General features: G+C 34.3%; 2 protein-coding genes across 2 annotated transcripts; both read right to left on the bottom strand.

Moving 5' to 3' along the window:
* Positions 1 to 4,154: 4,154 nt before the first annotated feature.
* On the bottom strand, positions 4,155 to 6,824 carry LOC145087192 (pectinesterase-like). Its single transcript, XM_079025106.1, has 2 exons — positions 5,811 to 6,824; positions 4,155 to 4,965 (listed from the first exon to the last, which is right to left on the bottom strand). The coding sequence occupies exons 1-2, from the start codon at positions 6,814 to 6,816 to the stop codon at positions 4,274 to 4,276; spliced, it is 1,698 nt and encodes a 565-aa protein (XP_078881232.1). The 5' UTR covers positions 6,817 to 6,824; the 3' UTR covers positions 4,155 to 4,273.
* A 3,604-nt stretch (positions 6,825 to 10,428) lies between these two features.
* Positions 10,429 to 11,514, bottom strand: LOC145087203 (RING-H2 finger protein ATL60-like). Its single transcript, XM_079025116.1, has one exon. It carries the CDS (start codon positions 11,380 to 11,382, stop codon positions 10,573 to 10,575), a length of 810 nt encoding a protein of 269 aa, XP_078881242.1. The 5' UTR covers positions 11,383 to 11,514; the 3' UTR covers positions 10,429 to 10,572.
* Between the last annotated feature and the right edge of the window lie 2,402 nt (positions 11,515 to 13,916).

A 13,916-nucleotide genomic window follows, 5' to 3' on the forward strand; every position in this document is an offset into this window, starting at 1 on the left:
AGGGTGTATTTTACACTTTTAAAATACTAGGTGGTTTAATTTAACAATTATACTTTTAATTCAATTAAATTGTTAACCTAAACTTTTATGGATTTATTAAACCTCTTTTAATTATACTCCTTAATTAATTAATAAAACCATAAGGGTATGGTTTGAACTTTTCAAAACAATACTAGGGTTTTAGAATTTAACATTCCTAATTAAACTTTTAATCAACTTTTAAATTCCAAAACTTGAGGGCAAGTTTTCAAACATTTCAAAACATTAGGGTTTAGAATTTAAATATACATCAAATTAAACTATTAATCAAAATTTAAATTCCAAAACTTGAGGGCAAGTTTTGAAACCTTTCAAAACATTAGGGTTTTAACTATTTAAATTTCAAAACAACAAAACTTTTGGGTTCAAATTTAAACTATAAAACCTAAAGGGGAAAATATGAAACTTTTCAAAGCACAAGTATCAAATAACAAATAATCTAAATTAACATTTAATCACATAATTATCCATATTTGATTTATTTAATGATTTCTTGCAAAACAATTTACCAATTTAATCAAAATAATTAATCAATTATCACATAAGGAAACAAATATTTTATTAATTGATAAATATCTTCAATTAGATCAAGAATATAGTCAAATATATCATAAAAACGGATTTATATTGATCTAATATGATAAGGCAACTATCCTTAAGCAAACAGCAAGAAATCTCGAAGTTTGATCCATCTGACGAGTTAACTCGCCGAGTCAGGCATGGACTCGGCGAGTCCAGCCTCCAGAACCACAAAAATCGAATTTTTCAATCATACAATGCATCAATACAATAGAAACCAGTCTAGTCTCTGATACCACTGATGGGTTTTGGTCATAAGAACATCCTATGTGCTCATATAAACCCTAATGCTTGGATCTAGGTTTCTCTATTGTACATGCAAGTTATCCAAGACTATAAACCCTAGATCTAGCATATGATAATCAATATAACATATAATAAGGGTTTAGATCATACCTTGATTGTTATGTAGCAATAACAATCTCAATTCCTCCTTGTATTGACTTTAGAAAGCTTAGAGTCACAAATGTCACTCCTCTAATGGTTCACAAACACCAAGAGCAAGAGGATGAAGAGGAGAGAGGACGGAGGCTGCCCAAAACGTGTACTAACCCTAGAAGAGAAGTTCCCCACGTTTTTGAGCCTTAAGGGTTCTATATATAGTGAGGCTATTAGGGTTATCTAACAAGGAAACCCTAATTTGGATGCTTAAGCCCTAAGCAACCCATGGACTCCTTTAATTAGGGCCTTGGACGAATTCCTTATGGGTTTTCCCATAGAATTCGTCCACTCCTTAATTTAAGACAATCCATAGCCCAAATTGAAATTATCCCATAATTACAATTCCAGTCCCTTAAGTTTAATTAATCTCTTTTAGTCACAAAACTAATTACCAATTAATTCTTGACTAATATTAATTAAACATTATGATTTCTCCTTTAATATATTATTCTCATAATATATTAATAAACCATATTTAATCCTTTCTCTCCATAATTCATCCTATCAAGTTGCTTTAGTGAAGGCAACCCAAAAGGACCATGCACCATCGGGTCAAGTACATACCAAAACAGTTATGGACTTAGACACTAATCCAACATAAGTGACCTGTAAAGCTGGTATTCTGAGCAGTGTATTATTCAGCTATTCGTCAGACTATGAGGTGAGTTTTCCTCAATGTGCCTATGGGTCGAAGGCACCAATATCGACCTATTAGATTGTGTATCCTGGTATATAGGATGTCGTTGCGTTGTAGTATTTTGTAGTACTTTTTATTTGTCTGCTGAGTGTTGACTGTTCTTATGTTCATTTGTTGCTAGATATGTGTTAATTGCTATGTATATGTCGACATGATATGGTGGGGTCGAGACTATACTGATTTGTGTTGTCAGTTAAAAGACCGAGGCATTCCAACAGAAAGGTTGTTGGTCGGGGAATTCCAACCAAAAGGTTGTGGGCCGGGGGTAATCCAACCGGGAGGTTGTGGACTTAGTATGTATTGGAAATCCAACCGAAAGGTTTTTGGGTTGAGGCATTCCAACCGAAAGGTTATGGGCCGAGGCATTCCAACTGAAAGGTTGTGGACCGGGGATAATCCAACCTAGAGATTGTGGACCCGTGATTTGTCTAGTTATGTGTTTGTGTGGTGGTACTTTGAGGAAACTCACTAAGCTTTGGCTTACAGTTTTAGTTTATTGTTTCAGGTACTGTAAAGGATCGTGGGAAAGCAAAGGTGTGATCGTGCACAACTTCATGTTTTTATGGATTTGGGTCTTGGGAAAACTCTGATTTTGAAATAATGTTTTTGGAAACAATGACTCTTTTGTAAACAATGATGTTTCATGGTTGATTTTGAGAATTTTAAATTTCTTTGATTTTTGGGATGTTATAGTTTAAAAATAGCAATGTACTTTGACATCAATAAATGCATGTTGATTTGGTAATTGTGTTTTTGTCCCTAGTTCAAGAAATAGCAATGTCCTTTTGGTATTTCTTGTAGTTAAGTTCAAGAAATAGCAATGTACTTTGGTATTTCTTGTATCTAAGGTTCTTTAGCACAAAAAGAGTAGATTATTTAATTTCAAAGTCTCATGTATCTATATAATGATCAATAAATGTATGTTAATTTAGTAATTGCGTTTGTAATTGTGCTTATGTTTTAAGTGCAATAAATAACAATGTATTTTGGTTTTTTGTCCCTAGTTTTAAAATAGCAATGTACTTTGGTAGTTTTTGTTTATGTTTGATAATTTAACTTATAAGTTTACATATGTTGTTATTTATTATATAGTTGGAAAATCTTAGGACAATGCTCAATGACCTGACGTGTATGGATAAGCTTTATGCGTTTTTTTTCAATCGGGGAAAGATCAATGAGGAAACGACGGGAACGGAGGTGATGGGTCATCAGATAATTAGTTTTTGTTTTGTATGTTAGACTTGTCGTGACACTTTGGTACTAGCTTGTTGTAATTATAAAACTTTGGTTGTTTATTTTGGTATGTAATTAATTATATCTAATGTCATTACACTATTTGGTACCTAATCGGATATTATGTAATTTTTGTTTTGCATTTAACGTCGTTATGTATCGGTTTTTTTGCACCAAAATCGTTGATTAAAAAAATGAAAAATGTTATTACTGGCGACAAAAGTAATTACCAACGACAAGAACATTAGCAACGACATTGGGTGCCTATTAACGGTGACATCAGCATTAGCGGCGACAAATATCTTTACCGGCGACAGTTTGAGCAATAGCGACAGAGCAGTAGTGACGACTTTTTACCGGCGACGTGCCGCCGCTATTACCTTTAACGGCAACTTTTCTAGTAGCGGCGACTTTTGTCGCCGCTAATTCCCTTTTATTTTTTGTAGTAACGTACATATGTAAATGATACATATAATTTGGTTAAATAAAGGTATGCCATGGACCATGAATAATCTAGTTGTACAAAAATTGAGTGAAAAGAAAAAATGAACCTTGAAAAAAGAAAACCTGTTTGTGGATGTGGGTAATCTGAATTTAGAGACTGAATAAGGACAGATTAGTCACTTGCTTAAGGAAAATGATTGTCTTTCTTGTTACACCATCTGAGAAGAATATTGATATATGGAGACTACTTTGGAGTGTTATTGAACGTAACGATCTGTAATGTTGGCATATTGTGGCTTTGTATTTTATTTTTCATATCTGAATAAATATGACCACAAAAAGTATATTACCAATTCAATTGTTTGAAAATTACATCCCAATTCATAATTTTGAGCAAAAGGATAAGTGGATACAAGGGAGTATATTAAACAATATATTGTATGGTAGATGATTTCCCATTGCAACTGTTTGAGAAGTTGAAATGGTCAATCCGTCGGTTGTCTGTCAAAACTCACAAGCACAAACCGTCTGAAATCCGTCACAAGAATCTGTCACGATACTTCCGTCCGAAAACTGTCACAAATTTTTCTATGCAGTTTTTCCCCTTGTTTTCTATTAGCTTACTTATTTTCTTGGTGAGCTTTCGCTAGTCTCAGTTCTTTAGTATGACAATATTAGCAATTGACACATCTAGCAATCATCCTAAGTTTATGTAGAACAATTAAACTAATCAATATCATAGAATATTATAAAATTATTCCGAAAACTAATACATACTACACCACACGGGAGCACCAACTCCATAATTATTATAATACAAGGCGATGCATGCATTACAATTTACAAACCAAGAGAGTAAGGGAAACCGGTGGATGGCAACCAACTTCCACCAGCAATGAAGCTTCCAGCAGTAAAACTTTCGGCCTCCGCAACATCCGTAATCACACCCCACCCTTTCCATGTTACCCTGTTAGACGTATCTGCCCCAGGCCCTGTGTTTTGATACTCCCGATAATACAACGTATCTAGAGCAAAATCCCCATCCCAAGGATACCATCCAGCAGGGTCAATGACGTCACTTATCGACGACTGCATCACCACTGTTCTTGAATACTCCTTCCATGGCCTTCCAAGATACGTCGGAAAACTGGCTTGAACCGGTTGCAGGTCTGAATTGGCAACGATGGTACACTTTTGAATGACGATGCCGGTGTTTTGGTTTGGGTCGGTTCGACCTTGAGCGGTGATCATGTTCTTTTGTTTGGGATTGGGGCGGCGGGGTTGGATGTTACAGTTTTGGAGGACGACGGCGGAGTTGCCAAAGATGAAATCAACGGTGCCGACGACCATGCAGTCAACGAAAAATTGACGATTGGAGTGGACGTAAAGAGTATCTTGGTAGGCTAGTATACCACATCTATAGAATGCAGATAAATCGGCCCCAACACGTAGTGCTACAGCTTGATTTCCCGATGGCCCGGCTGCATTTTGAAATGTTATATCTCGTGCTAAGAATCCATCACCTACCGCAACTGTGATCAAGATATTTAGTCAGTTCTTAATTCATGTCTGAATTGAAAGCTCTTTTTTTTTTCTCTTGCTTATCATCAAATAATAACTATTTTCCTTCTTTATATTCATCAAAGTTATATTTTATTGTTATTATTATAATCTTATAATACCTTTTATAATGAAAAGGTAAATATATCCATGATAACTTTAAAATATTAAAAGTTAAAAGTTAAAGTGAAGGAAAGTTAGAATATATATTAAACTAAAGAGAATGGCATGCAAATTACAAAAAATGTTTTAATTATGTACACCTAATTTTCACCCAACACGTGCTTGATTAATATAATCTAGATATATATTCACTAAAATAATCAAAACAGGGGGAATATTAACCCTGAGTTATCATTATTTTTTTCTAAAATTATTAAAAAAGTACTGCTATGCATCTCACATAAAAAATTCACAAAATCTTTGAAATTTTCAAAATTATTTTTCTAAACATACAAGCAAATCTTACCTACCGTTTTTAATAACTATTTAATGAATTGTGAAAGTGTCGTTTGAATAATTGTCGTTTGCAAGAAAACAATAAATACATAATTATTTACATTTCCTTATAGTTAATTATAACAAACAGATCCATAACTTATCTATTTTATATTAAAAGTTAATAAAAAAAATCCACCCGGATCGATATGAATTTGGGTTCAATGAATTATGAAATGGTTGATGAGTTGATCATGAGGGATAATTTAGATAACTGTCTTTTTAAATACTAGTATTTTAAAACCTGCAAATAAATGTATATGGTAGAACAAATGAATCAGTAAAAGTTGAAGAGATGCTAAGTAAACACTTCACTAACCTACGGTGGCAGAGTTGAAGGTGGTGCTTCCGCCGGCGACGCTCAGGCTTGCCGTAATAATCGTGTTACTTCTTCCGTCCCCGATAAACATTAAATTGGTTTTGCTGCTTGGAACTTCAACATTTTCCCTGTACACTCCTGCCGCTATCTTTATCACATACCTGCTTGTACTTTTAGATGGAGCCGCAGCCACCGCTGCCGCCACCGACGTGTAATCTCCACTACCATCCGCCGCCACAGTCACGTCTGGCGTCACGTCTCCCGACTGCATCAGTTTCCTGTCTCCCGCAGACAACCACTCCGGCCACATCGACACCTCTTGTAGCAGCACATCCAACTTTGCCTCCTTCGAATTCAACATATCCGTATTCGTCATGTCTACAATCATAGCTAGCGCATTACTACACATCTTTCCCCCGTGCTCCTGGCCTCCGACAATTGAGTTACGCAACAGCTTACATTCTGCATCATGGGAGAAGCCATCTAAGCAAGTCTCCTTGTTGGTGATGGTGGTGCTCATGAGTGTTTTGAGGTCGTCGGCATGTCTCCGAAGAGATTTCTTAGTTGGATACTCTCTGAGGTCTCCGATCACCTTGTCGAGTGCTTCTAGCGTTCCAGTTGCCAACTGTAAGCAGTCATGGATGGCGATTTTGCCACGTTTGGTGACATTGGCGGCGGTCGTGAGCTTGTTTATGGCGTGGAAGTTGGCATGGATGATCTCCTTTGTTTGATTGATTGTATGTTCGATTATGTCCTTTTTAGTTGCGAGGGTTTTGGTGGTGGAGATGGTGGAGTAGCATATGTCTGGGTATAATGTAGTGGAACAGGAGGATTTGATGAGGTTGGAATCTGAAAGATCACGAGTTCCATGGACAAGTGAAGTTAGTAGGAGGGAAGAAACAAGAAATAAAAGTGCTTTACCGGAGTTGGACATATTCATGAGAATAAAGCTAAGTTGTTTGAGTGGAAGACGAACGAGTGAAAGCCGGATATTTATCATCATCATCCTCCACTAGATCTCTTCCACCATAAAGCTTTTACGATAAATTTATATTCATAATTAAATTAAATCCACTTATTATTAAATTGAGTAATTGCTACCAAATTGAATAAAATGAAGTAATTAATTAAAATGCGTACGTTAACTATTTATCTAGGTTTTAGAAATTGTGGTTCTTAATTTGTAGTAAACTAGGTGTGAGATCTGTGTATTACACGGGTTTATTAAAAATAAAAATTTAATATTAATATATAAATATGAAATATTTTATAATATAATACTTTATATAATCTTTTGAAAATTTGCAAAAGAAATTAAATTATTTGAAGTATTTATGAAAATTTATTACCAAATTAATAGGATATTTTATTTCCTTATAAAACTCATTACAATTTTATGGAATTTTATTTTAAGAAAATAGAAATCCCTAAAAAATGACAAGTGGAAAATAAAATTTATAAAATTCTCACAAAATAACAAGTGTCAAAATAAATGAGAAGATAACATGTGGCAAAAAAAAACTTTCATTTATTAAAAAGGATACAGTATAATTTTATATCGGTTCTTTTATATATTTTTTAATGATACAGTATAATTTTATATCGGTTCTTTTATATATTTTCAATGAAAATGAATAATGCCCCATGTCATGCGGCACAATTGAATAAGGATTGGTCTTCCTAGTTAAATCTGGCTTATGATATAGTTATGCATATGTAGTTTAACTTGTATGATTTATACTGTATCATCAGTCGGTAATCTATAAGTTAATGCATATGATAAAACAAAAATATGTTAATCCGTTCCTACCTAAATAATCCATTTAACGATGGTAATGTGTTTGGCATGGCTTTAGTTTTCCCTAACACGTGTTTTCATGGGCCCTATGTCCATTCCTATCATTTTACTTTCTTATCCTAACCATTTTATTGTACATGAGTACATTAGTAACTTAGACTTTAAACACTGAAGTTTTTTGTCCAGAATATTGTAGTTGAAAAACGTATTTATCCAAATTATAGTACTTTTAAATTTATTTACCACTTAATATATAGTACCTTTTAAACATAAAAGAAAAAAAAAATGAAAAATGATCACTTCATTTTGGCCCGTGATTGTTCTTTTATTACTTTCTTCTCGTGGAAAACCACTAACGGCCGCAAGAACCCTCGTCGCCCTCTCATCAGTGCTCGGAGAACCTTTCACGTTTCCCCAAAGAAACCCATCAGTCGTTTTCTCTGTTAAATAATGTTTAATTAACATCAATCTTGAAAGCATCCAACTCTTTTATAATATAAGATCCAAAACCTCATGGTTTCATGAACATGAGCATATTCCTTTTCTGCCAAGCTTGTATATGCTTTCGACAGCCAACGATTTAAACATATATAACTTTGTAAACTTTTACATAGTCTTTACCATAACAATAATAATATGAATCAGTCATTTTCATTTTCTGGCAAGGAAACTAAACATATACTGTAAGAGTGAATCGTCTCCGCCCATAGATATTTCGTTCTATTGACTTTAACAACTTTTAATAAAATATGTTGGGTACATGAAAAGCCATATTTTTAATATTTTTGAAGTAAATATTTTTTTTTAAAATGCTACCCGACCATACAAAAGTCATTAAATATATGTTGACTAAAGGCATATTATCACAAAATCTTTTAAGTTTGTCAAAAAAAATATCACTTATAAGTCCATTTTTATGTTCAATAATACTCAACATTTAAGAATCTTTTCTCATAAATGCACCAAGGCCATGTTGGAGGCTTATGTTGTGTTAAAACCTATTCCTACGATAACTTGTCTCTATTTGGAGATGGTATATATGCACTGAGAAGGTATGCACGCACAAACATAGATCTCTTTTGTTGTTCATCATATATGTTTGTATATGCATGATCCACATGAACCTCACCTGCACACTTTTAAACGCACCTTTCACTACTTACAAGGCGTTATTTATCATGGCCTATAGATCCACGTTTCTCCCACATCGAGTCGCCTACTTGTTGCATGGGGTGGATGCCTTGCCATGAGACAGTCCACCTCCGGGTATTGTGTGTTCATGGGAGACAACAAGATCATCTATTGTTCCTCAAAGTCGCGTACACAAATGATGTTAGCAAACAACAATTGAGTAAAGATTGTGGAAGCTACATAATGAACTTAATTGCTTCGCATGTGATTTGGACACTGTTTTAAAAACCAGTTTGAACCGGCCGGTTGAACCGGTTGGACCGGGAACCGAAGGAGGGAGTAGTTCAACTATCACCGGTTTTACATTGATTTCTGAACCGGATTGAACTGGCCGGTTTTAAAAAAAAAAAACTCCGGTTGAACCGGTCAAAATAAACCGATTGAACCAGTTAAACCGGATAAAAACACATAAAAAAAAACCATTTACATAATAAACTTTGGTGATTTTTTTTTTCAAATTTATTTAGTTTTCTCTAAATGAAAACATATGGTAATGTTATAAAGATGTGTTTGTATTCATCTAAAACTATATTTCGTTTCGGTATTATTATTATTTTTTTTTGTTCTTTTTGAAATATATAGATTGATGTAAAACACTAAAACTTACGACTATTTGTTATTTTAATGTATTTAGATTCATTCACAACTTATTTAGGTATATTTTTAATGTTTGAACTTGTAAACATCAAATTCATAATTTATATATATATATATATATATATATATATATATATATATATATATATATATATATATATATATATATGTGCGTGTAGCAACATAGAAAAAAACATGAAAAATATAAAAACCGGTTCACTCAGCGGTCGAACCGGTTAAAAACCGGTTGAACCGGAATCGGTCACAATACCGGTTCAACTAAAAAACCGGTTTTTAAAACATTAGATTTGGTGCTTCTAGCAGTTTTGTTAAATAGTTCAAATAAATAAAAAGGGTAAACGTATTAAATGAAGCGGGTGAAACAATAAACACTCTCATATGATGTGATGCTTACATATCAAACAATTTGATGAAGCATATTTTTGCTTTTATTACACCATACTATAAAAATTCTTTTCACTTTATTATGTTTGTTTTTATTTGTGGAAGAAGAGGGGTAAATACTTTACAAAATCAATCAGAAAATCATAAAATTTTGTGGGTACGGTGTTACATTATATGACATGTAACATTATATTAGGATGCGAATTTCTTAGTTTGATTAGCAAAATTAGTTTTTCAATACTCGTGTTGAAAAAAGATAGTATTATTGTTCAATCTGTAAGAAAATTGCAACGTGTTAAATTTGGGGTATAAAGATGAGACGAGTGATGAGTTTGGACCAATAGTGGGTGGTGGTGGACTCTTGACAATTCCAACTTGTTCTCGGTATCATCTTTACGCAATTATATTGATGGCATCATCCTCCCACTACTATTTCTTTGTTTGTTTCTGTTTTTGCTTTTATCTCTTAACTTCTTCCTAGCTTTTTGCTTCGATATAATGTCGGTGTTCAGAAATAATAAAAGTATGTACACCAAAATAACAACTGAAAGTATGACGTATGTTGAATAAGCACATTGTAAAAATCTCATCTTCATTTAATTTGTTTTATAGGAAGCAAATTCACATACATGCCAAAGAGAGCATTCTGTAAACATGTTTATAAGCAAACATTTATTTCCAGTTGATTTTTCTACATAATTGACAAATTAAATCAAGAAATAAACAGATTAAATGGGACAATGTATCCATTAACATTAAATGAACAACCGATTAACTTTGACCTCCTTCAGCATTGTTATCACCAGGGCTAAAAGGATTAAACCTTCTACTGCTGCTCAAAATTCTCCTTAATGACCTCATTCCAGAAAACACTGGAGTTTTCTCAACATCATCGTCACTAACAACCTGCCTTGGTATATCAATTACTAAATCTGGTTTTCCTCTATCATTATTTGTCTGTGATGACAATGATGACGATGATGATGAAGATGAATGTGGCTCGAAAGGTAAAATAGGAACTTGATGCTGATTATTGGCTTCTTCCAGTTGAGAAGTCAAAGTGCTTACTTCGGTTTCATCACCATGTGAATCCCCACCGTTTGTCGATTGTTCTTGTGTTTGATGATTCTCCGGTAAACTCTCCACCGAAACTTGGGTTTTTTCTTGAACAGGGTTTCTGCAGATGGGGCAAGTTATATGTGAATGAAACCACATATCAATGCATTCCGCATGAAACGCATGATTGCATTTAGGCAAGATTCGAGCTTTTTCTCCTTCCTCGACTTCAGATAGACAAACTGAACATTCTAAACTGTCTTTGAAGTCTTTTGCCTCGAATTGTATGACTGGTATAGTTTTGAGGAAGGAGGCGTCGAGGCCACGCCGGAGGGAAGTGACGCCAGAGTGCTGGTGGTTGTTGTGGGCGTCTATACCTTGTTGACGGCGGTGCCATAACCACTTGGCGTAGATATGAAGCAAGAAAACAAGGATGAGGACGATGAACAAGGCAATGATGGTGGCCATCAAGACTCTCCCACTGATCTTCGAGACACTTGAATCAACTAATCTTTGATCACTCATCTTTTATAAAGAATTAGAAAAGCTTTGATTAGTTGATTGGAAAATAAAACCCAGAAGTGAGAATTGAAATTGGAGGTTGAGGAGAATACGGGAGAAGATTATAAGGATGATGAAATTGCTAAAGACGAAGGAGAATTCAAAGTAGCCATGAGTTTGACCATTCATAGCCATTAACGAATTCAACTGACGGGTAGAATCTAAACTTATATAAAGGGTTGACTCATTTCATATTTTAATTATATAATCGAGAAACATGTTAATCTTTGTCTATAGTGGTGTAGAAAATAAGTAATGGGATTAATTAAGAAAAGGTAATTTACAAAGATTCACCCCTGTGTTTTGTTTGAATAATATGCAGAGTCATGTATCTATCCAGAAGCTTCAAGTCAACAGGACATTTCTTGGTATCAACATGTGTTATCACTTTTTTGTTTTTTGTTTTTTCTTGTTTTTGGCATTGAAATATGGTAATGTGAATGAAGAGAAAAATGGAAGTGATGTCATAAATTGATTATGTCCGAATTGGATTTAGTTCTTGATTAGATGACAAAGCATGTGATCAAAGATTGGTTGTCGTTCAACAAACTTTACAACCCATTTCTCACAAAGCTAATCCAAGAAACACTTCAAGTAAGATATCATCAAGTAAATCGTCTAATGTTATGCAAAATGTTATTAAAACGTTGGATTTGGCAAACACCAATATGCAATAAGGATTATCAAAGTTAAAAGTTGTGATGATGTTAACTGGAGTTCAAGTTGTAAATTTGGTCTAGGGTCAGATGCCGGTTAAAGGACTGGTTAGGCCTCCTCTTTATGCACCACTAACTATGACAAAAAAATTTAAAAATAAATAAATAAATAAAAGAATGACTCATTATTTTTTGAACACCAATTTTAGGCCCAAATTGAAAAGTGATTTGATAGGGTAATATATTTTTTGAAATGTACATATTTAGTTTTTTTTTTTTTTTTTTTTTTTTTTTTTTTTTTGTAAAATAAACTCTTATATTTTATTTTTTGTAACAATACAATCCTTGTGACCGGCTATACTCGGTATACCGGTCATATACGAATTTAGTTCTTATTATTTTTTTTTTTTGTAAAATAAACCCTTATACTTGATTAATATGTACACATTAGGTTTTTTTCACCGGATTCTACAGGTTTTGCTGATGTGAAAGCACAAGTGGCACTAAATAGCAATTAATTAGCTTAGGCACCGGAGGTGGGTGATCCTCCATCAACAAGAAAAGGGTGGCGACCTTTCTCTTTCTCGTCTCTCTTCCTTCCGGTCGAACAGCAACAGCCAAACACCCTTTTACCTGTTGTGTTTCTCCGATCTATCTCTTTTTGCCTCCATCTTTGAGATATGTTGCCAGAAAAAGAAGAAAGAATCAACGAGGGGGCTACTAAAGCAGCTCCTCGCCGCCAACGACCGTCTCTACTTCTTCCTGCCTCCCCCTTCGACCTTGTTGTTTTTGTCATCATTCCTCATTGCTACCAATTATGTGTAGGAACACACAAAGAAGTCGCCGGAGATCAGGGTTCTCCCTTTTTTTCATGATGAATAAAAGTTGGAAAAATCTCGTTGTGGATATGTGGATGTCACCTGGGTATTTCATTTCAACAAAATAAAAGAAAGGGAAAATGACTTGATAGGGTAAGTTACTTTTTGAAATGTACACATTTAGTCCTTATTTTTTTTTTTTGTAAAATAAACCCTTCCACGTCAGCAAAACCTGTAAAATCCGGTGAAAATGACCTAATGTGTGCATATTAATAAAGTATAAAGGTTTATTTTACAAAAAAAAGGACTAAATGTGTACATTTCAAAAAGTATCTTACCCTATCAAGTCATTATCACGGCAAATTGTTCGTTGTTACATATAGGGGTGCAAACGAGCCAAGCTACTCGCGAGCTACTCGAGATCGGATCGTTAAAAGCTCGAATCGAAATCGATTTTAAACGAGCCCGAGCCGAGCTCGAGCTTAATATTAAGCTCGTTTATTAAACGAGCTCGAGCTCAAGCCTCTGTCATTAAGCTTAATTAGGCTCGAGAGCCTAAACGAGCCTTTATATAATATAATTTAATATTATTTATATATATTAAAATAAAAATATATTAGGGGAATTATGGATTTAGGGTATTAGTAAACGAGCTTCTTAACGAGCTCAAGCCGAGCTTAAGCTTATTTAGACACGTCAGATAAAAAACGAGTCGAGCCCAAGCCCGAGCCGAGCTTGTATAATTCTTTACGAGCTCGAGCCGAGCTTAGTACAAGGAAGCTCAAATCGAGCCGAGCTCGAGCTCGAGCCTTATATAACTTAAACGAACCCGAGCCGAGCCTGACCAGGCTTGGGTTCAGCTCGGCTCGTTTGCACTCCTAGTTACATACTAACTCCTCTTTAGGATGCGCGTCTTTTACAATATATTACCAAATGGGTCATTCTAGTCCATTAAGTAACGTCTAGACATATTATATGGAGTAATAAGTACACCTGCAGTTCTCACCAAGCAATGCATGTTAAA

This window comes from Lactuca serriola, chromosome 1, assembly GCF_051521515.1.
Source record: "Lactuca serriola cultivar US96UC23 chromosome 1, Lser_US96UC23_V15, whole genome shotgun sequence".
NCBI lineage: Eukaryota > Viridiplantae > Streptophyta > Magnoliopsida > Asterales > Asteraceae > Lactuca > Lactuca serriola.